The sequence below is a fragment of the Pelodiscus sinensis genome, chromosome 2 (assembly GCF_052426305.1).
Source record: "Pelodiscus sinensis isolate ZL-2025 chromosome 2, ASM5242630v1, whole genome shotgun sequence".
Lineage (NCBI taxonomy): Eukaryota > Metazoa > Chordata > Testudines > Trionychidae > Pelodiscus > Pelodiscus sinensis.
In genome coordinates, this window is record NC_143053.1 from 229,653,548 (window position 1) to 229,678,003 (window position 24,456).

The window sequence follows — 24,456 nt, forward strand, 5'->3', positions numbered from 1 at the left end:
CACACACACACACACACACACACGTGGAGCACGTTAAGATTTTATTTTGCCATCAAGGCCTGGTAGGTGGCAATATGAAATTGGAGAGTGGCTCATGAGTAGCTCTTCTTTCCCACCAAATCTAGCCACTTGGATTACTTGTTAAATGGAAAAGGCCTAGAATGAGCTGGCAGCTCCCTCTCATTCGCTGCATCAACTACAAGGAAATTGGGGCTGGGCTGGGCAACAAAGTGTTTCATTCATTTTGGGAGATATAGTAGTAGTTACCTGCCTGCTTACATCTTGGTTGTATTGTGGCAGGTGTTTGTCATGAGTGTGTGCAGGAGACAACACTTTACTTATGGGTCTGAAATCATCAGTGTAGGAAAGCTGTGGTGGTATTATTGTGTCTTCCAGAAATTAAGAGGACTTTATAGAGGGAAGCAAGATTTTCTTGGCTTGAGACTCCTGGCTTCTCTTGTATATATTCTAGTACTGGAAAAGCTTGTGGCTCTGAGGCGTGTAGCACCACAGTGTGTGGTACTGGTCAGACTGCAGGTTTTGATAACTGATATGGTACTGGTGGATACCAGTGCTTAATTCTTATATATCTGATAAAATTTGTCACTATACTGACCTACGGGACTCAGTAACTTTACTGGGGAGGAGAATAAGGAAATGGACCCTAATGATAATTATACTCTGGGCTTACAATGCTTGGTAGATTCCCTAGTATTCTCTTCATGAAAGGGACTTGTGGAGTATGAGAGCAAATTACTGGAATTAATCACTTTCCTGAAATCTCTAAATCCAATGAATTATCTCTTGAGCAAAGGCAGTTGGCGGGTGAGGGGGAGGATAGAGTCACCAATGCCTAACCAGTACTGAAAGGTTGAAGAGTGTCAATTTGTTGTCAGGACACACTGGGCAGGTAGCTCCAGTAGATCTCAGTTTTGGAAACTTAGGTTCATTAGAGATTGAAATCCTCTGAAGAAAGGAACCTGGAAGAAGGTGAGGGCTCTAATTGCCTTTCCAAGTAGGTTGGATTGGTACCAGAAGGGGAAATGCCAATGAGATGGTTGTAGAGTTCTCTCTTAACTCAGACATATGGTGAGATGCAGATTCTGGGAAATGGATGCCAACACTGTGTGCAGTGTGGAGCCACAAGGTATCAGGCAGTGCCAACACTGTAGTTACTCTGATGGCTGGTAAGTGTTCTGAGTATGACTTCTTCCATGATACCAATGCCTAAGTACTGGAGTCAGTTGGAGAATTTATGGTATTCTAAGAGAAACAAGAGTCTCCCAAGACTGCGTTTTATGGGCAGATCTACCCCCATTTCTTCACTACCTTGCTTAGAGAGGTTTGTTTCCTCTTCTTGAGAGTTTTATTCTCTGGAGACTTAGATGAGGCAACAATATGGACTAAGGTGTTCTACAATGTAGAAGCTGATGTAACTTGTGAGGAGGGAGAGAAAAGGGGTGGTGAATAAAACCCTGTCAGGGCCGGCCCACAACATTTTGGCACCTGCTCAAATGATGCCCCCATGCCCCCTTGCTTGGGCCAAAACTTTGAAAGGTCTCAATTCTGCCATCTTCCTGTTCTACTCCTCTCATGGCACTCCACCATCTCTGTGCATCTAGAGCAGAGAGAATACATATGCACCAGCAGCAGACACAATTTTCTACACTCTGGGTCCTAATGGCACAGTCTAGCACCTGAGGCAGCTGCTTCAGTTCGCCTCATGGTAAGGCCAGCTCTGCCTGCCAGAGTGAGAGTATGTTCCATAAATAGGAGCTTAAGTCTAGGACTTGTATTGGATCTGGCTGTGAAATCCAGACAAAACCTTGCGTTTAGAAGGCTCTGGAAGTGCCCCAAACACTGTAAGCAACTGGAATGTCCATCACTGTGGGGAAAGAACCTCTGGCATATCTAAGGGGGATTAAACCCCAGCGTTTTGGGCATAACAAACTATGTTCCACCACAAATGAAAGATCTAAGAAAATAAGGGAGACATAATAGTACAAAATAAACAGACTAAATGAACAAAATACAGAAAAAAATACAATTAAGTAAACATGAAATTAGGGTAAAAGAGAATTTACAAAGGGAAAACAGCTGACAGCAGAACTCTCAATATCAAACCGCAGAGAGGAGGCTGGTTTATACTTCATTATATGCCCTTGTTCAAAGTACAATGTGACACTTTGCACAGGGGCAGGCTCATGAAGACTACTTTGCAGCCTTTGATCAAGGACACATGGGCATTTGAACATCCTATAATGGAGCACCCATAGGATCATCCTCAAAGAAGTAAAACATGTCTCCATGTGGCTATTGTTGGCTTGTAACAAGTTACTGCCTGATAACTTGCAGCTACAGTATCAAGTACCTTCCTCCTCCCACAATCTTAGCAGCAGCTGCAGAAGCAGCTAGTTGTAACAGGATAGGGTTGAACCCCCCCCCAAATGCCAAATGTACATGTCCCTAAGCTTAAACTGAGTTATTTTAATTTGGAATTGTATTTCCAATTGAGATCTTTCTAATCAGATGACAATGATACTATCTAATTCTAATAGCTAGAAAAAGCCAACTGTTCACAATAATATACTATATACATACTACAAAATCAAAATTTCCTTTTGATCATTTAAAATTGTTAATATTAGCTAATGCAGTTTTCACACTAAGTGTAATGTTGCATAAAGTGCAACAACTCAGCTAATGAATCCAAAACTGCACATTTTTTACTTGTGACCCATCAAAACTACTATTGATCTAGGTTTTTGACTCTTACATTGCTTTCCTAAAGCCACTGTTTAACCAGCCATCACCTTTTGCTACAGAAAGTATCTTTTTGCCAGTTTTCTAACAAGGAACATGACATATTTGGATTAACACAAATAAGTTTTGCCATTGATGCCTTTGCCATTTACAGTAAATGCTAATAAGACAGGGAATAATCATGTCCAATTACCTACACAACCCTCTTTAAACCAACAGCTTGAGTGCTTCATAATGCGGGCACTTGTGAGGTAAAGGGGAAGACTTCAACTGTTTCCATTTAACATCGAAAATCATTTTTCTGGATCCTGAATTTTTTGCTACACTAAAGGATATTTGAACAATACTAAAACAAGTCAAAGATGAGGAACCACACAAAATAAATGGAAATATCTGTTCTGAGCAATTTCAAATATTTTATACATTTATTTCATTCAAAATGTAAATGTTCAGATGCACAAGTTAAACTTGCACCCAGAGAATACTGAATATTGGAGGTCGGGGTTAGTAGGAAGAGGAACGTGCATTCAAAAGAGAAACAAACAAAAAGCAGTCCCTTCCCTCTAAAGAATACTACTCTATTTATCTGTTATTCATCATACTGAGTATTTAATGTATTCTTCACATTTTGGCCTGTCCTAAAACCCTATTCTTGAACAGTCTTGTTGAAATCAAAGGACAACTCATGTGAGTAAGGGTTCTTTCTCAGGATACTTAGCATTTAAATACCAAGTTTATAAGACACATTCTAACCCAGATCAGTAGTACACTGAATACAAATGTTAGAACATCCTGTGAGTAATTAAATCTTCTTTATGTTAGTATAAGCTTTCAGTGCAGTTAGTTTTTGCACTAAATAATTACCCAATCTGTGTTGAAATTTCTTTATGAATGCTCTGTACAATAAGTATACCCAGAAAGTGTATGGAATATAAATTGAACATGGAATAAAATGGAATGCTCTATTAACAGTCTTCTGGAATCTTAACATGGAATGCAATAAATTATGCTATGCCAAGACAGGTGCTTACTTACATAAGGCTGTACATCCAACAAACAAACTTTGTTTTTAGATAGAACAGATCGAACAGAGTCTATGCTTGTACCATAATAGTTGTTTTTATATTCACCATATTCAATAAACCTGTAGTAGAAAGTGAAAAAAAAATCAGAATCATTCCCTTTCTTTAGCAAATACTTATCAGTTTGGCTTAAGGGATCTAATTCATGAGCAGAAATGTTTTTACTGTACATGTGATTTTTACCATGTTTTATAAAAGGAAATACTGCCAAATACTTCAGCATGTCAACCTAAAAAAAACCCTTCTATTTTACCATTTTCAAATCAGTAACACCTGCTTATATTACAGTTCGGGAGAAAAAGTACTATAGTCCAACAGCACACTAATGTTTTCCATCACCTCTTTTTCAGAACTAATGTAATGCAATAAAAAAATGGATAAGCTAAACAATAGAAACTACTGAAATGTCATTGTATACTATAGAATATCTGAATTCTCTGTCTCCAAATAGGAGGAACAGCTATAATGGTGCTAACAGAACCAAGGCGGCTGGTTTTGTGCTGTAATACAGTAATAAAAATACAATTTGAGAAAAAGCAAAGCATATTTTAAAGTTTCAATCCAAATCCACAGCTTTGTGTATACTATATTTTGCCCTGAAATACTTAAGGTAGGATTTAAAATCACAATATTTTACAGATTGTTGGAGAGCATGATGTTGCCATTGTCTTTATTTTATTTTATATGTTTAGAGTGCTTTGGGAGAGGGGCTTCTTTATATTTCTCCAGTTTCCTGTTCTTTTGAACAGGAAATGCCTATACTGGAAGGGAATATAACTATACAAAACCATTAATTGAAACACACATTTGAAATACAGTGCTGCTTCAACAATCTGCAGAAATTGCAGTGCTGACTGTTTAGGCATTAAAATTACACTTTAACATGTTTTAAAATCAATGCAGACTATACACATTTTAAATTACTACATAAAAGAACCAATTACTGAAACTTCACAGTGAAACCATTGTTTTGACTGTGGTTCTAGTTAGTCCTTTCAACGTACTTGTTATTCTGTACATCTGTCTCAAACAAATGCTTGGAAATGAAAATGTACTCAACACCATCACTTTCCTGGCTTCTTCTTGCTCTAGTCGTGTCTGTAGTTAAAAAAAAAAAAGTTTTAAAAAAACCCCAACAAACCAGTTTTCGGAAAAATATAAAGGGCCCAATCCTGTGTGGTGCAGAATGCTCTTATCTTAAACTGGCTTCCAAAATAGTTGAATATGCTCAACATGTTGTAGGCTGCACTCAGCATGCCACAGGACTGAGTCTAAAGCAAGCACAAGAAAGTCTCATTGGACATAAATAACAGATTATCATTTATATTTACTAATGGAAAAGAGTTAACTAAGGAGGAACAAAATGCCCGTGGAAAAATTCAATGAGCAGCACTTCAGAAAATTCCCCTGTCCCCTTTGCTACTATTCATCATAAAAAGAATGTGTGGAATTCATTGGCATAGGAGACCATCGAAGCAAATGATGTTTAGCGACTGGATTTATCAGGGACACGAATAATGTTATGATCATTAACAACATCTGCAGGTACAGTATGTAAGGTATGATACTAATATAATGGAACATTAAATTTCATATTTTAGGAACTGATTGCCTCTGGCTGTCAAAAAAATTCCTCTTTCTCCGTATCTACAGCCAGGCTCAACAGACTAGGTGGATTATGGAGTTTTTAATTCTATTTTTACTTCCTCTCAAGCATGAAGTAATAGCGTTTCTATACATTTAAATACAAATCGGACAAAATGCTTAATGGTGTAGCATGATATGAAGGTTTTTATTACCTCTGTAAATCACTCACTTCTGACTAATGTGACCATTCCAAACTGGTACCTATAAAACCTTTGTATCATGCTCTCATGAACTCACTCACAAATATATACAGGCAGTCCCCGACTTACGCGGATCCGACTTATGTCGGATCCGCACTTACGAACGGAGCTTTCTCGCCCCGGAAGTCGGGGCGAGAAAGCCCCGTTCGTAAGCTGCTCCGGTGCCCCTGGTCTGCTGGAGACCGTCTCCAGCAGACCAGGGGCACCGGGCGGGTTCCCGCGCTTCTGAGGCTTTGCCAGAGCAAAGCCTCAGAAGCGCGGGAACCGCTGCTGCTGCCCCTTGAGACCCGGTGCCTGTGGTCTGCTGGGGACGGTCCCCAGCAGACCACAGGCCCCCGGACTGAAGCCGCAGCCGCGGGGGGGTCCCGCGCCTCTGAGGCTTTGCCAGAGCAAAGCCTCAGAGGCGCGGGGAACCGCCGCTGCTGCCACTTTGACTGAAGCGGCAGCAGCGGTGGTTCCCCGCGCCTCTGAGGCTTTGCTCTGGCAAAGCCTCAGAGGCGCGGGACCCCCCCGCGGCTGCGGCTTCAGTCCGGGGCCTGTGGTCTGCTGGGGACCGTCCCCAGCAGACCACAGGCACCCAGACTGGAGCGGCAGCAGCGGCAGTTCCCCGCGCCTCTGAGGCTTTGCTCTGGCAAAGCCTCAGAGGCGCGGGACCCCCCCCGCGGCTGCGGCTTCAGTCAGGGTGCCTGTGGTCTGCTGGGGACCGTCCCCAGCAGACCACAGGCACCCAGACTGAAGCCGCAGCCGTGGCGGGGTCCCTCGCCTCTGAGGCTTTGCCAGAGCAAAGCCTCAGAGGCGCGGCATCCCGCTGCCGCTGCGGCTCTGCTCCCCGTGTCCCTGGTCTGCTGGGGGGGGGGGGCGCAGCTAGTGTGCTCCCCCCCCCAGCAGACCAGGCTTTTGTTTTGGACTCTGGGGCAGAGCAGCTGGGGCGCTGCCGATTGGTCCTGCAGCGCCCGTGGGCACTACTGGACCAACCCGGCAGCACCCCAGCTGCTCTGCCCAGGTCCTGATTCAGCCGCTGCTGGTCAGTTTCAGCAGTGGCTGAATCAGGACGTCTGGGGCAGAGCAGATGGGGTGCTGCTGGGTTGGTCCAGTAGCACCCCAGCTGCTCTGCCCCAGGTGTCCCCAAGTCAGCTTCTGCTGAAACTGACCAGCGCTGACTACAGGAAGCCCCAGGCAGAGTTGCTCTGCCCCGGGCTTCCTGGAATCAGCTGCTGATCAGTTTCAGCAGCAGCTGACTTGGGGACGCCTGGGGTTCTTAAGTTGATTCTGTATGTAAGTCAGAACTGGCGGTCAGTTTCAGCAGTGTCTGAATATGGACGCCAGTTCCGACTTACATACAGATTCAACTTAAGAACAAACCTACAGTCCCTATCTTGTACGTAACCCGGGGACTGCCTGTAGACAAAGACACATATACAGAGTATATATTAAGTATTTGTGTAATATTCTTCTTTGGCTTAGGGATGTTAGATAACATGTAATTAAATAATTGGGTAACCACAGCAAATTTTAGCAGTTACATGACCATTTGATAGTCCCTGGGGGCAGGGCTGGCAGCCAGTATGCTCCTGGCCCCACTCCCAGGGAGCCTCCTTCCACCTTGCAGTGCTGCCTCTGCAGCTGATGTGCAAGGGGAGGTGGTTTAAAAACTGGCTCTCCACACAGACCGGCTCCCGCTTGCTGCTCCGGCACCTGAGCTTCCTGCAAACAGAGGCTGCACTGGCATCCTCTGGAGCAGCCTCAGTCCACGGTGAGCCTGGACCCACCACAGATAGAGGATGCTCTGCAGCAGCCTCCCTTGCCCCTCCCCACAGCGCTGCTGCCTCTGAAAGATGTTATTTAAAAAACCCTAAAATAATTTAGAGAAAACAATTCTAATATTTAAAATTCATTATCTTTATGTACATGCAGAGCTGCCACAGCTACTGTAGCTTGCTTGAAAGAGTGTAATTTTACACATTTTTATGAAAATTAAATTCTTAGAACAAATTAAAACGTATTTAATTCATGAACATGAATTTTTTGAGAAAAAAGCCTTCCTCTTTATTATAGCCTAGTAATAGGTATTATTTTATGGTAAATATCACATCCACACCCACACTACTCTTATAAACTGTTCCATTAGTATAGCAATGCATTGATGCTGTCAATATGACTACTGTGTTTATACATCACATTACTTGATCCAATTTGGGAAAAAAAAAACCATTTGAATTCATCCACTGAATCTAAGCTCTGAAAGGGCCACTGTGATCATCTGATCCAATTGCCTGTATAACACAAGTCATAAAACTTCCCAAAAATAATTTCTATGGCATTTTTTTTAATCCAATCTTGATTTTAAAATGGTCAGCAATGGAGAATCCATCATGACCTTGGTAAATTGTTCCAATGGTTAATTATTCTCACTGTTAGAAATGTACAACTCAATTACAGAGTGAATTTGTCTAACTTCCACTTCCAGCCATTAGATGTGGAGAAATTGGAAAGGGTACAGAGAAGAGCGACAAGAATGATTAAAGGTTTAGAGAACATGACCTATGAAGCCAGGCTTCATGAATTGGGCTTGTTTAGTTTGGAAAAAAGAAGATTAAGGGGGGACATGATAGCGGTTTTCAAATATCTAAAAGGGTGTCACAAGGAGGAAGGAGAAAATTTGTTCCTCTTGGTTTCTGAGGACAGGACAAGGAGTAATGGGCTTAAAGTGCAGCAGGGGAGGTTTAGATTGGACATTAGGAAAAAATTCCTAACTGTCAGGGTGGTCAAATATTGGAATAAATTGCCAAGGGAGGTGGTGGAATCTCCCTCTCTGGAGATATTTAAGAACAGGTTGGATAGACATCTGTCAGGGATGGTGTAGACGGAGCTTGGTCCTGCCTTGAGGGCGGGGGGCTGGACTCGATGACCTCTTGAGGTCCCTTCCAGTCCTATTATTCTATGATTCCATGATCATGTTACACCTTTCTCTCTTAGACTGAAAGAGCCCATTATTAAATATTTGTTCCCTACATAGACAATAACAGACTATAATCAAATCACCCTGGAACTTTTTGTTCGTTGAACTAAATATATTGATTTTTAAAAGTGTGTCCACTATAAAGCATTTTTTTCAAACCCTATAATCATTCTTGTGGCTCTGCTCCAATTTATCAACATGCTTCTTGAATTGTGGGCATCAGACTGGACACAGTATTCTAGGAGCAGTCACACCAGCACCAAATATAAAGGCAAAATAGCCTTTCTACCCCTACTCAGGATTCCTATTTATGCCTCTCCCAAGATCACGTTGATTTTTGACCACAGTAACATATTGTGAGATCATGCTGATTATCCACCTTAACCAACAACTCTTTTTCAGTCACTGCTTCTTAGGATAAGCATGGTCTATATTCTTTGTCCGGGATGTTTAAAATTATATTTAATAGAATCAACAATATTGCCTTCATTAACCAAAACTTGTAACTTCATCACAGATATCAAATTAGTTTGACTGGATCTATTTTCTATAAATCCATGTTGATTTGCATTAATTACATTGCCCTCCTTTAGTTTTATTAATCAAGATCAGTATCAGCCACTCCATTATCTTGCCTGAGATCAATGTTAGGATGCAGGTCTGTAATTATGCAAGTTATCCTATTTACCCTTTTAAAAAACTGGCACATTAGCTTTCCTCCAATCTTCTGGAACTTCTCCAGTGCTCTAAGACTTATTGAAATATTGCAAATCAACATTAGTGGGCCATCAAACCCCTGCATCAGCTTTTTAAAAACTGCTAGAGTTCATTCCGAAATAACAATGAGAGCATCTACACACCAATTCCATTATTTCGAAATAAATTCCAAATAATGGATGGCTTATTCTGACTTCTGTAAACCTCATACCACGAGGAATAACGCCTATTCTGAAATAACTATTTTGGAATAGCAGTAGTGTGGACACTCCACTGCTGCTATTTTGAAATAGCTCCGTCCCAGGGCCATTTAAAGTAATTACTCCCCAGCGCGTCCTGGGGCTCTAAGTCAAGGTAGCACTTGTCAATTTTATCCCTTTGTCAATTTTCTACAATTCTTGTCTTCTGATTATCAACTTTCCCCTCTTTTCTGTTTGTTTTATTCTACACATGCCCTTTTAGTTTTAACAAATGCCTACACTTCCCCTCTAAACCAGGTTATTTTTAAGCCACTACAGGCCTTCTTCCTTGATTGTGTTTTTTTGGGAATTTAGCAGGATGTTCTTAATTCATTCCCAATCATTTTCCACATTTTTTTGATTAAATTCTTCCTGACAGCTGATTTAGTTCATAATTGTTTTCAGCTTTGTGAAGCTGGCTCTATTTAAGCACCAAGTATATACACTACTGGTCTGGACTTTGTTCTTCTTGCACATTGTAAATGTGATAAAGTCATAATCACTTGTACCAAAGCTATCATTAAATTTTAGTTGCATAGCGAGTTCCTTTTCCTCTGTTAAGACATGGCTTAATATAGAATGCCTATGCTGGCTGCCACAATTATCGAGTTAGGAAATTGTCAGCAACAATGTTTAGAAATTACAAGGATGTTTTAGAGTTGGCAGCATGAGACCTCCAGCATGTCACTCAAATTGAAGTACCCTCTTATTACACAACTTCCCCCCACCCCCCCATGCATTATAGATAGGAGTGTATGGAGGCAGTCATCCCATTCCAGAGTATGATCTGATGGTCTGCAGCAAAGCCCAACATCCCATCTTGTGCCTTATCTATTAGGACATTGATCCAGATACATAGAAGATCAATGTATCAGTGACCTGGAAACAAGTAATACCATTTTGACACAGTGCCACTCTACTATCCTTTTGCCCATTTGATCCTTTCTAAAGAGGTTATGACCACTGGCTGTAGCATTCCAAAAGTGCACATCATCCCATCAGGTTTCAGGATTTTTAAATTGGATGCATTTTACTAATGCCAAAATATTAGGTATTTGAATGACGTATTTACAGGTCAGAATTGCCTCTATCATCACTCTGTACCTATGATTCTCTAACAGTTACATCATAGCAGAGAGAACATGCTACTCTACGAGAAAACCCTTCCCATTCTGGGAGCTAACAATTTGGGAGAACCCTCCATTGTATATTATCACTCACCAATGTCTGAATATATGCAATAAACAATTAGGTCTATAATGTGGGAATTCTTCCTTTGTCCTTGTAAGATTCTGCTCCCTCAAACTGGATTCCTGGTGGTATACATTTCACCACCAAAATGCCAACTCATAGGCTATGTTTAGACTACATCTGTCTTTCGACAGAGGGATGTAAATTAGACACTTCGAAACTGCAAATGAAGCGGGGATTTAAATATCCTGCGCTTCATTTGCATAATTGCATAACAGCACTCTTTCGAACAAGCGCCGTTTTGAAAGTAAAACTGTGGTCTAGACATGGTTCTGTCGAAAACGGCAGGCCTTTTCAAAAGTGAGTGTACAGGATCTTTCAAAAAAGCCTGCCATTTTCAACAGAACCGCATCTAGACCGTGTTTTTACTTTTGAAATAGCGCTTGCTCAAAAGAGCACTATTACACGATTATGCAAATGAAACATGGAATATTTAAATCCCTGCTTCATTTGCAATTTCAAAGTATCTAATTTACATCCCTTTGTCGAAAGAGGGATGTAGTTTAGACACAGCCTTAAGGAGCTTTTAAATGGGTTTATCATTTACTAAAATCTTTATTGATATCAAGCATGTCAAATTTATAGTGAAATTCCACTGCACAGAATCTGGGCCAAAATTTTTCTAGTTCTTTTAATCAATGTTTATTCAAAACATAGAAATAGCAGATATAGATGTTTAAAATGTGTAACACTAACTTGGTTGCCTAAATATGGGTTCATATATTCATATTTGACAATCTTGACCTTAAGTTGACATAAAAATAAAAAACAAACAAACCCTGATACAGCATGAGGACCTCACAAAATGTACATCTACTTACGTGGCACTGTTACACCATAATGCTGGGTATCACTGATCAACAATTTTCGTTTAAGTTCATTCAACCCTACACCCACAGGACCTGAAAGACAAATTACATAGTTTTCAAAGAAAGTTCTCTCTTATGTTCAGGTGTTATTATTGGTCATTGTGGGACTACCCCATTTGACAAAAGGTTTTGACTTTTTAGAATAATAGAATCCTAGGGCTGGAAGAGACCTCAAAAAGTAATTGAGTCCAGCCCCTTGCCCAAAGCAGGACCAATCCCAACTAAATCATTCCTGCCAAGGCTCTGTCAAGCTGGGACTTAAAAACCTCTAGGGATGGAGATTCCACCACCTCCCTAGGTAATCCGTTCCAGTACTTCACCACCCTCCTAGTGAAATAGTTTTTCATAATATCCAACTTGGACCTCCCCCACTGTAACTTTGAGACCATTGCTCCTTGTTCTGCCCTCCTTTCTATAGTGGGAGGGGAGTCCCCAGAACTGGACGCAATACTCCAGATGTGGCCTCACCAGTGCCAAATAAAGGGGAATAACAACGTCTCTAGATCTGCTGGAAATTCTCCTCCTAATGAACCCTAATATGCCATTTTTAGTAATCAGACCGTCATAGGGTATGTCTACACTACCACCCTAGTTCGAACTAGGGTGGTAATGTAGTCAACCGGAGTTGCAAATGAAGCCCGGGATTTGAATTTCCCGGGCTTCATTTGCATGTTGCCGGGCGCCGCCATTTTTAAATGTCTGCTAGTTCGGACTCCGTGCCCCGCGGCACGAACTAGGTAGTTCGGACTAGGCTTCCTATTCCGAACTACCGTTACTCCTTGTGGAACGAGGAGTACAGGTAGTTTGGAATAGGAAGCCTAGTCCGAACTACCTAGTTCGTGCCGCATGTAGCCGCGGGGCACAGAGTCCGAACTAGCGGACATTTAAAAATGGCGGCGCCCAGCAGCATGCAAATGAAGCTCGGGAAATTCAAATCCCGGGCTTCATTTGCAACTCCGGTTGACTACATTACCACCCTAGTTCGAACTATAGTGGTAGTGTAGACATATCCTTAGAGTGGCCCCTGCATACAGCCCTTTGTAACATGTATGGTTTAGAGAAATTTCAGAAGCTTTAATGGCCAGTTATCACTATTGTTAACCTCTCTCTTTTTTAGAAAGGTTAATGAAAAGGTAGTGTCAAGCCAACTCTGATGTTGGGAGTCTTTGGCTTTTGGCATAGAAATAGTGATCCCAATGAGTATCTTCTACAAAATGATGGAGAGAGGCTCCTAGTGGTTCTTTTGAATTTCTCTGCAACTTTTGATAATATTATATGCAAAATTTCATTGAACTGCCTATGGATCCTAGCTGGAATGGTGATTTCAAACCGCTTTGTTTTCTTTTCTCTCTGTGAGGTCTCAAAGGATGGTTTTGGGTAATTGCTCATCAACTCCACAAGATCTGTCATGCAGGGTTCCATTCTATCACTCATCCTATCCAATTTGTACAGGATGCCTTTGGAGGAGATCTGGATTGGAATATCATTGGAATATGGATGATCTACAACTCTGTTTCAATTAGATCCAGATGGTGGAGCAACAGTGCTTTCCCAGGGCATGAAGATTAGGACTTGAAGAAAAAAGAATCGTCTGAAGTTTAGCCCACAGAAAGTGAAGGCGATATTTGTGGCCTTGGGAAAAGAACTTGACATTATAGCAGAAGCTGTAAATGTGCCCTGAGTTTTTATAATTTGAAATATTTTGTAAAGAAAAGAAAAAAGTACCAACTTGATACATATTTTAATGGACCCTAAAGCCCTTTATGAGCTTCTTTCCAGAGTTTGTTTGTAAGATTAAGTATCTGGAGTTAAGAATGAAGTTTTCCATCAGGGGTTGGGAATCTTTTTTGGGGTTGGGGGCTGCTGACTCTCAGAAAAATCAATCAGGGGCCACACAAAAGTGAGAAACAAATAACAACCAACCAACCAACCAACCTTCACTGATATGGCCTGTGACTGAGAAGACACTCCCCACATGCCCCTTGCACACCAGAGCCTAGGGGGAGCCTGGGCTAGTAGATTTTGTGGGCTCCCCACTCTGGGGTGGGGCAAAAAATGTGGGGTTCAGGATGTGGGAGGGGGCTGCTGGGAAGTGGACTTGGGGTGTGGGGTCTGGGCAGGAGGGAGGATGCAGGAGTGGGTTGGGGAGTCTGGGAGGGAGGGAGAGTGCAGGAGTACACTGGATAGAAGGTAGGGTGCAGGAACAGGGTAGAGGTGCAGGAGTGGGCTGGGGACTGAAGGTGGAGAGTCTGGGTGGAAGTTAGGGTGCAGGAGTGGAGCAGGTGCAGGGTATGGATGACGGGGTGTAGGAGTGAGCTGGGGATGGGAGAGATGGGTGTTAGGCAGGCTGTAGGAGCAGGGTGGGGTGGGATTCTGGGCAGAAGGAAGGTGCAGGAATGGTCTGGGAGTAGGGAGCTGGGTGGGAGTGTGGAATCTGGCACAGCTCCCCAAGGACGCACATGGCTTTATATCCTCCACCACTCCCAGGCAGCATCCTCTGCTGCTCCAATTGGCTGTGATTATGGTCAATCAGAACAGTGGGAGAATAGCTTCCAGGATGCGCTTTGCTGCACTGCCATTTCCCAGCCAAGGGGGAGAGGGAGCGGCAGCGCACGGAGCCACTCCCCCAACCCCCGCTTCCAGTCAGATCCCATAGATCGGATCCAGCCTCAGCTTACCTGACTCTGGCTGTTGAGGCTTGGGGCTCCTGCCCCGCAGCAGGGAGCCGGTGCTGGTGCTCCAGCCCTGCAGGGAAGGGTGGGAGACTGCAGGTCTCAAGCACCAATGTGGGCTCCCTGGTGCTGGGAGGGGGAGTCCCAGGGAAGCTGGGGGCTGGATCCAGACCCCGGGCCATAAGTTCCCCAACCCTGTTTTAGAAACTTGTAGTAATAATTACCCCAAATGACTTATTACCCAACTCTGATATGTTTAGCAAGGCACAATGATGAAAACCATAAGCTTTCTATCACTTGAAAACTATGGTCTCTCTTTGTAAAAACTTAGTGTTAATGTAAATATATAAAAAGTTATAAATGCACTAAGTAAAACACAAAGCTACCTTTCAAGTTCTATCTCTGACCTGCCTGTAAATTAATCAGTTTATAGATATAAATGTTCATTTAAAGCAATGCGAAGCAGCATCTACTAGTGCATGTCTGTAGAAAAATGTAGTGTGTCCTGGTGCTAATAGCATTCTTTTTTTTTCTAAATTTTGTCTATAATTATCAGTAGTATACTTATTTAAACATGTAAAGTTTTATAAGAAAAGTATTAAAATTCTGTATGCATGTGAGATTAATTAGTGTATTAGACTGAAAGGATCAGTAAGAACTGAAGTAGAAAAATCTGTTTCATCCTTTTTAAAAGAAAGACGTCTTCCCTATACACAAGTGTTATTTCCTCAGCCTACATACTGTGAAATCAATGGTATGCTTTTAGTTCTATTTATATATAAAAACTCAAGCTTCACTTACTGTATGACAGATGCTCTGGAAACATAGAGCAATCTGTTTCCAGACCAAAAAACCAACTACTAGCTCTGTGTCTCATCCCCACCCGCCATTTTCTGTGTCCCTATAAAATACAGCTATGAAAGGTGTAGATTTTTCTGTTACAGTGACTACTTTATAGAGATTCCAGGATTGTTTTTCCTTTGTGCAATTGCTTTCTTTTATAATTATTTCAGAGGCACAGAGGACTGATATCTAATTAGCACAGGCAATTATCAATACATTGTCTACTCTTATTTTTATTATATTATATTTCTTCAGTGAAATGCACAATTCTATTCTGAATATTCTTTTTCATTTTAACAGAGCCAAGAAAGAGGCATGCTTTTAAAAATTATGTACTTGGGAATAAATAATTTAAACCCAACAGGAAGGGAGTGAACCATTGGGATAAAAAACATTCAGGGTCTTGAGTGGAGTGGAATGCCAGTAATGTTTATTCCAGGAAATTTTTGCTTTGGTGCAATCAATCAAATGAAAATTTCTAAAACTGAATGATCATTCATTCTGTTTATTGATAACAGTCTAAAAAAGAATGAAAACATTAATGTCAGTTATTATTTGAATAATTCCACCTAAAGGTTAAATCCAGCGCACAGATACTGGTATGCCTAGTGGTTATGACTATCTTACTGGCCATGTTGACACTTTGAGCTGATGATGTAATTCCCAACTCAAGGGAGACATACCTGCACTAGGTCTGATCAAACTGAGCTAAAAATACAGTGTAGTCAAAGCAACAGGACTAGTGTTATGAGCTAGCCACTCAAGAATGTTCTTAGTGTGTGTCATGGATACATACTCAGGGTGGCTGCCTTCTCTCGCTGCTTGCATTGCCATGACCACACACTATTTTCAGTACACTAGCACTTGATTAGAACTAGCACAGTTATGTCTTTTCAATTTAGAAATTAATCCAGCTCAAAATGTAGACATATCCTTTGACAGCCATTTGCAGGATTGAGCCCCAAATCATTAGAACTTCTATGATTCAGAAAAGAACTAGATAAATTCATGGATAATAGGTCCATCAGTGGCTATTAGCCATGATGGGCAGGGATGGTGTCTCTAGCCTCTGTTTGCCAGAACCTGGGAATGGGCAATAGGAGATGGATCACTTGATTATCTCTTTTGTTCATTCCCTCTGGAGCATCTGGCTATGGCCATGGTAATAAGACATGATATTGGAATAGATGGACCTTTGGACTAGATCAGGACTGGGTAAAATACGGCCTGCAGGCCAGATATGGCCTACCAAGCCACCGGATCCAGTCTGTGGCTGCTGCAGGGAGACCCAGGCAGGCTCCCCACTTGCCTTGCCCCACCCACATGCTGCTCAGAAACATGGCTGTGGGGTGGTTTCACTTTAAAAACTGAGCTTAGAGGGGTAGGGAAAGCTTTAGGGGTTGCTCCCACCCCCAGCACAATCCTATTAACTGGCTTCTAACCAGAAACTGGCAAATGGAAGGTGCCTGTTTCAATAACAGGCAGCCACGAAGCACAAGGGGCTCATAGTTATTCACAGAACACATGGCTGCAGCCTGTATAGGGGGTGGGGCAGGTAGGGAGGCTGATTCAGGAATGGGCTGGTAAATCTCCTGGCCAGACCCTGCCTCTGGCATCCCAGTCCCTCCCTTCCCCAGGCCTCTGCACTCCTACTCCACATACCCAAATCCTCTGCCCCCCTTCCTGCACCTATACCCCCTCCCAGATCCGGCACCCCAATTCCCTGTCCCAGATCACAGTCCTTTCCTGCCCTATCTTACAATCTAACCCCCTGCACCACAGTCCAGTGCCCCAGGTAACAACTGCCTCCTTCACTCAAATTCCCTCCCTTATCCCAAGCTCCCCTTTGCACCTAATCTCCATCCCAAACCCCGCACCTCCTCTATTAATAGCATAGAAGAGTGCAGTCCACTTCACACATTCTTGGAGTGGCCCCTCATGAAAAATTATTGCCCACCCCTGTACTAGATGGTCAGTATGGCCATTCTTATGTTACCACACTAGATATATGCCAGGTTTCATAGCGGAAGCCATGTTAATCTGTTTTAGCAAAACCAAAAAGGAGTCTGGTGGAACCTTAAAGACTAACAATTTTATTATGGCGTAAAGCTTTTGTGAGTTGCAATTCACATCATCAAAAGCATCAGATACATGAAGTGAAAGAAAAAAACAGGTAATAGGGATAAAAAGATAGAAGAGTTACATTAGAGCTAATTAATTATAGTAATGAAAAGTCATTCCCAGTCTATTCAGTGCCATTCTGATGGTATCAAATTTGCATATGAATTTGCTCAGTGGTTTCATGTTGCAGTCTGTTTTTGAAGGTTTTTTCCTGCTTGAGGATGGCAACTTTCAAGTCTGTAAATGTGTGCAGGGAGGTTAAAATATTCACCCCTTGGTTTTTGTATGTAACACCTAGATTTGCCATTCAATGAAGTATGAATCAGGGAGGTCAAACTGGTGCTGCCAGGGCAAGATCAGGGGAAATGTAAATCTCATGTTCTATGCAAACCAGATAGTACACCAAATCACGCTGGCCTCTCTGAACCAGGGGGACTTAAATGGAAAGTGTTGCTCCTGGATCCTTCTCTTCCCCTCCAGCTGGTTGAAGTGAAAGGGCGAACCAATGGTGTTCCTGCAGAAGATGTACTGGGCTTCTGCAAGAAAGAACATAAACCAAAGGTCCAAATGTGGACTGGTGGGCTTTAAAAAGGTTGCCAAGGTTTTCTGATCTTCAAGATCATCAGAAAGAAACAGGAGCCACTCTCCCTCATGGGGACAGACTTTGTAGCAGCCATCTTTAATCTCTCTCTCTGGCTTCACAGATGTCAGTCATGAGAAATACAAAGATGGCATCTCCTTTCTGATTGTCTGCTGAAGAGCAAACTAACACAAAGCCTTTCCATTCCTGCTCTCTTGCTTGAATCTCAGGTTCCTCTTTATTCTGATGGTGACCCCAGCGTACTATACGGGAAACAGTGATAACTTAGCCCCATGCCATCCCTGCAGTACCACTAGCAGGAGTGAAGAAATAGCAGCATCCTCTTAAAACGCTGTGTCCCAGGTTTAGCTGGACGCAGGCTGGAGCTGACATGGCACTTACACATTGATGCATCCAGATCATGACATCTGTATTAGTTTTGCCCAAATATTTACTAAAACAAAAGTCTCATTTAACTGGACTGAAGTATTTATCTACTAACTAATGTGAGTAAATTTGTACTGTATGAACATGTATAATATTACAGATTAAAAATAGTTGCCAGCATTTCAATTATAGGGCTGACTGATGTTTATCCTACTATTAATATAATACATTCAGAGTCTTTACTAAAGAAAGAAGAGAAAGAAAAGGATCAATGAGGTGCAGGTCTTCTGTTTAGAGTAGCTTATGAGCAGTGGTCTGTCAATCACTGGTGACAGATGGACCTCTTGGTGGTGGTCCACAGTGGGCTGGCTAATGACATGAAGCTGGTTCTTCTCATTTCCAGATGATATGTGAGGATTACTTGTTGTGTTCCCTCCCTCTGGGGCATCTGGTTTTGGCCACTGACAGCAGATAAGGGCTGGATGGACCGTTGGTCTGATCCAGTATGGTCATTCTTATGTTCTTACATACATCACATTTATGTCAAAAGTACAAAAAGTGCTTTCCTGTATAACTATTCCATATATCAATTCCTGTAGTTGCCAATGGGACATTATATGATCACAAAAAGGATAGGAGATGGTCTTGCAAATTGACATGGACTATATTCCATCAATCTTTCTATTAAGAAGCTATTAATAAAGTGATAGAAATGTAGCCGTGTTAGTCTGGGGTAGCTGAAGCAAAATGCAGGACAATGTAGCACTTTAAAGACTAACAAGATGGTTTATTAGATGATAAGCTTTCGTGGGCCAGACCCACTTCCTCAGATCAAATAGTGGAAAAAAATATATACCAAAGGATACAATTAAAAAAAATGAACACATATGAACACATATGTGATTTGTCCTTTTCATATGTGTTCATTTTTTTAAATTGTATCCTTTGGTATATATGGTTGTGACTATTTTCTTCCACTATTTGATCTGAGGAAGTGGGTCTGGCCCACGAAAGCTCATCATCTAATAAACCATCTTGTTAGTCTTTAAAGTGCTACATTGTCCTGCATTTTGCTTCTATTAATAAAGTGAGATTCTCGGAGGTATTCAATATAATTTCTGGTTAAGGAAAGCATGTTTCAAGTACTTCCCTAATTAGGGATGTCTTCTTGAATTGGGGTCCTGCTCTAACTTCTAAAAAAGATTGAATAATTTCCTTATTCATCATCTTCCATCCTTCAGGAAATGCACAAGAACTTGTATTTTTAATGGTAAAAATATGTAAAACTTCACTTAAACTGATACGAAGTCAAAGGAGAAAGAGATCAACATATTGACTAACCAGTTTAATTGAACCCATTTTAAAATATTTATTTCAATGCACTGTTCTTGGAGATCACATAATTGCACTAAGACCTATTAAGACTACAACTTGCATTTTGTAAATGAGAATAAAATAGTGTTAGATAAAGTCAGTAAAAAACATCCTGCCAATTGGAGATTTCTAACAGCTTCCAACTGTAAATTATGCTTCCAGTAATTGTACAACATAGTGGATATTTTCTGCTCTCACCAATTACTGCTTTATTTTAATTATTTCCGTGGCATTAATATCAACATTCTTTTCCACGTTACACTAAATACTGCTACTACAATGCATAAAGTCTTTACAATGAGTTTGTTTCTACTGTAACTATTACTTACTAGTGCTATTTTGTTACATTTTACCCATGACAATCTTATGGCATTGGCCAGACAAACTGCTCCTAATATCTGGAGAAAAACATCAAAATTATTGGCACCTACAATAAATTTCTGAACTGCTTTTTTTTAAACAGAGAGAGCACACACTTTCTTCATTTGATTTGTGATAACAAAAATCAACTGAAATCACTAGCTGTTCCTCAGATCAGATATATGCAATTTCCTATAAAGTCACTTATCACACTTTTGAACTGCTCTCTCTGTTGAAGTAGGTGTGAAGTTGATTGTGTATATTCGTATTGTATATAGCCTACAATTTTATAACAATCACACTAGTAGGCAGCTGAATTTTAGTGCGGGAGAGTGACAAAACTGTTTATTAAAAACTAAATGTAATGCTCCCTTGGACATAATTTTCATAAAAACACAGCCACTCAACAGTTCATAACAGTCCCAGACAGAGGGTCATTTTTCTTCTGCTCTTGCTGTTTTTACAGTAGAGAAAACTGTACTAATGAAGCATTGACTTATATCCTACCACAAAAGAAACAAAAAGTAGTGCTTATTAGAGCACCAAGGTTATGTCTACACTACCACCCTAGCTCGAACTAGGGTGGTTAATGTAGTCATATGAACTTACAAATGAAGCCCGGGATTTGAATTTCCCGGGCTTCATTTGCATGTTGCCGGGCGCCGCCATTTTTAAATGTCCGCTAGTGCGGACTCCATGCCCGCGGCTACACGCGGCACGAACTAGATAGTTCGGAATAGGAAGCCTAGTCTGAACTATCTGTACACCTCGTTCCAACTAGTCCGAACTATCTAGTTCGTGCCGCGTGTAGCCGCGGGCACGGAGTCCGCACTAGCGGAGATTTAAAAATGGCGGCGCCCGGCAACATGCAAATGAAGCCCGGGAAATTCAAATCCCGGGCTTCATTTGCAAGTTCGTATGACTACATTAACCACCCTAGTTCGAACTAGGGTGGTAGTGTAGACAAACCCCAAGAAAGGAACCTAGGCCACTTTTGAAGGTAAGTGTTTCAGGTAGATTGTTTTCTGCTGTGCAAAAGTACCAGTTTTACTTGGTCAGAGCACTGTAGTTCTGCCTAGTGGAACCAACAATGAACCATGCTGTTAGGAAGAGAAGATGTGGCTACAGGTGGAGTAAGGTTCCTCTGTTCTGAGTTAAAAGATCAGAGCGAATTGGAAGGTAGTAGGGAGTCTGAAGAGACATCAGATACAGACAAGGAAACCATTTCTGTTGTGCCCAAATGGTGCTATGAGAATAACTGTCGCTCTGTTTCTGGCAATCTTCTCCTACACCTTCGGAAGGAGTGGGATGGGGGAAACGCATATAAGAGGGGGCCCTTCCAACTTAGAAGAAAGGCGTCTCCTAGAGATCCTGGTCCAATGCCTGCTCAGGAGCAGTAATGGCAACACTTCTTGTTTATGTAGGAAGTGAATAGGTCGATTTCCAGTGGACTCCATCATTGGAAGATGGATCGGAGAACCCAAGGGTACAGCTCCCATTCATGCTCCGGGGCAAAGTGTCTGCTGAGGTTGTCTGCTGTTATATTGTTTACTCCTAGTAAGCATGACACTTCGAGGATGATTTTGTTCTGTATGTACCAGTTCCATAATCGGACCGCCTCTGTGCATAAAGCATGAGAATGAGCACCTCTTAATGATTTATGTAGTATATCGTTGATATGTTGTCCGTCAATATTCTGACTTTTTTGCCTTGAATGTGTATAACAAAATGCATGCATGCATTGAACACAGCTCTAAGTTCTAATAAAATATGTAAAGTAGTCTCTTGTGTGGTCCATCGTCATTGTATTGACATGGCATTCATGTGGGCTCCCCATCCAATGAGGGACGCGTTGGTAGTTATATGTACAGATGGTTGATCTCAATGAAATGGTACACCTGGCTAGAAGATTGCAGGGATTGGTCCACCATAGAAGAGACTTTAAGACGTGAGGTGGAGGGGAGACCAGTCTGTGCACTTTTCTCTTGTGATGGGCATATACTGTCACAAGCCAGTGCTGAAGACATCAAAGATGTAAATGAGCATGGTCGACCACATAGGTTGTAGCAGCCATGTGACCCATAAGTTGGAGACAGGTGAGTACGGGAACTGTAGGGCTGAGAGTAACAGTAGTAACTAGTTCTTGGATTGCTTGGAATCTTTGCATAGGAAAGTATGCTCTTGCAGATACACCTATGGCACCTATGAATTCTAGAGTTTGTGTAGGTCGTAGCATTGACTTTTGTGCATTGAGTATAAGACCCAAAAAAAGTTTGATGTTTGCCTGGTTATTACCACCATTTGCTGTGTGTCTACTTCTGATAGGCCTTTTACCAAGCAATCGTCGAGGTACAGAAAAATAATCACGAATTTTCTGCAAAGGTACGCTGCGACAATGGCTAATGTCTTTGAAAACACTCTGGGTACAGATGAAAGGCCGAATGGTAGTACTCGATATCGATAGTGATCTGTGCCCACCACCAAATGTAGGAATCGTCTGTGTGCGGGGTGAATAGTTATGTGAAAATAGGCATCCTGAAGGTTGAGAGCTGCAAACTGGTCTTCCTTCTCTAATGCTGGGATTATTTAAGATAGGGTAACCATTTTGAATCGTTGATACTGATTCAATTTGCGGAGATCCAAAATAGGCCACCATCCTCCTGTCTTTTTTGGTGCGAGAAAGTAATGGGAGTAAAACCCCTTGCCTCTGAAGTCCTCTGGTACTATTTCAACTGCTCCTAGGCTGAGCAGTCGGTGTACCTCCTGTTTTAATAGGTCTTCATGAAGAGGGGTCCCTGAAAAGGGATGGGGAGGGTGGGAAGGTGGGAGGAAGTGAGGTAAAGGAGATGGTGTACTGTGATATTATTTCAAGGACCCAACGGTCCGATGTGATGGCAGACCAGCGATGACAAAGGCCTCAGACAGTGGTGAAAGGCCAGGGCAGGATGTGATGTTTCATGCGAGATGGGGAGATTTTGCAGACATGCGACCAACAGGTCAAACCTGCTGCTTGTTCCCCTGGTTGCTGGTATTATGAGCACCCTGTGAAATTTCCTCTGCGGGCGTTGCTTTGCTTGCTCCTTGATTGATCAAAAGTGCATTGTTGGCACCTGGAGTAGGAGAACTCCCACTGCTTTTGATATGGAGAGTATCGTTTAAGGTGGAATCGGGGAGTATCCACCCTAAGTGTGCGTAATGTTGTTCTAGAGTCTTTGCTGGAATGCAGCACGTCATCCGTCTTTTCAGCAAATAATTTTTGTTTCGCAAAAGGAAGATCTTCCACCTTCAACTGTAGTTCACGAGGGACCCCCCGCAGATTGTAACCAGGAGGCTCTCCTCATAACTACTGATGTCGCAGTAGCTCTGGCTTCTGTGTCAACAATGTCAAGGGCTATTTGGAGTGCTGTTCTGGAGAAGGCATAGCTCTCCTGAACTATGGATTTTAATATGGGTCTTTTGGAGTTTGGCGGGAATTCTGAGAGGTCAACTTCATGTAGTTATCAAAGTTGTGATTGGAGAGCAACACCATATAGTTTACTATATGCAGGAGTAAGGTGGCTGAAGAATAAAGTTCTCTCCCAAACAGGTCCATACATTTATTAACTTTATCTGTCGTGTTTTTGTATTGTGGTAATTTGGCCTTGTGTTGAGTAGTGTCGACGACTAAAGAATTTGGTTGAGGGAGGAAAAATAAGAAATCAGCTCCCTTTGGAGGGACAAAATATCTTTTGTCGGCTCTTCTGTTAGCTGGAAGTGCTGAAGCTGGAGTCTGCCATCTCTCATTGGCAGCTTCCATCATAGTGTCATCTATTAGGATTGCAACTTTTCCCAGTTGTGAGGACTGGAGATTTTTGAGGAGCCTGTGCTGTTTCTCAGGTACCTCAGTTAATGTAATGTCTTGAGATGCAGCCACCCTTTTGAGAAACTCCTGAAATTGTTTCAGGTCTTCAGGAGGAGACTGGTCACCAGGTATGACTGCTTTGTCAGGGGATGATGATGACTAATTGGTCGGTAATATGTCTGGTGGGTGTTCTTCTACCTCAGAGAGTTGACCTTCGTCCAGTTCCAACTGATGAGCTGTAGAGGGAGCATTAGGTGGTGACATTGCTACTGCTTGACTATGTGAAGGTTGCAGGGAAACTGAGGGAGCACGGGAATTCGGGTGACTGTGACAGCAAGGATAGCCATATTCAGTGATGATAGTGATGATGAGTTGAATCATGCCAAGAATAATACCTGTAGTATGTTGGACTGTGTTGTCTGAGATAAAATCGCACTGGTGAAACATGATGAGATGACATACTGCTCCTCTAGTACGTCTGATGATGTAGGTGTGGGGAACAGGATGACCTTGGTGATGCTCTCGAAGAAGGAGGAGGAGAGTGAGGTAGA

At 42.1% G+C, this 24,456-nt stretch overlaps 1 protein-coding gene across 10 annotated transcripts in view; it reads right to left on the bottom strand.

The window, feature by feature from the left end:
- MPP7 (MAGUK p55 scaffold protein 7) overlaps positions 1-24,456 on the bottom strand; it is a 303,055-nt gene that overhangs the window by 11,935 nt on the left and 266,664 nt on the right. For all 10 annotated transcript variants that reach the window (XM_075922585.2, XM_075922584.2, XM_075922583.2 and 7 more), the window contains 3 exons: positions 11,680-11,760; positions 4,850-4,943; positions 3,799-3,907 (listed from right to left, as the gene is read on the bottom strand). In XM_075922585.2, coding sequence (XP_075778700.2) covers positions 3,799-3,907; positions 4,850-4,943; positions 11,680-11,760 — 284 coding nt within the window. The remainder of the gene's footprint in view (positions 1-3,798; positions 3,908-4,849; positions 4,944-11,679; positions 11,761-24,456) is intronic.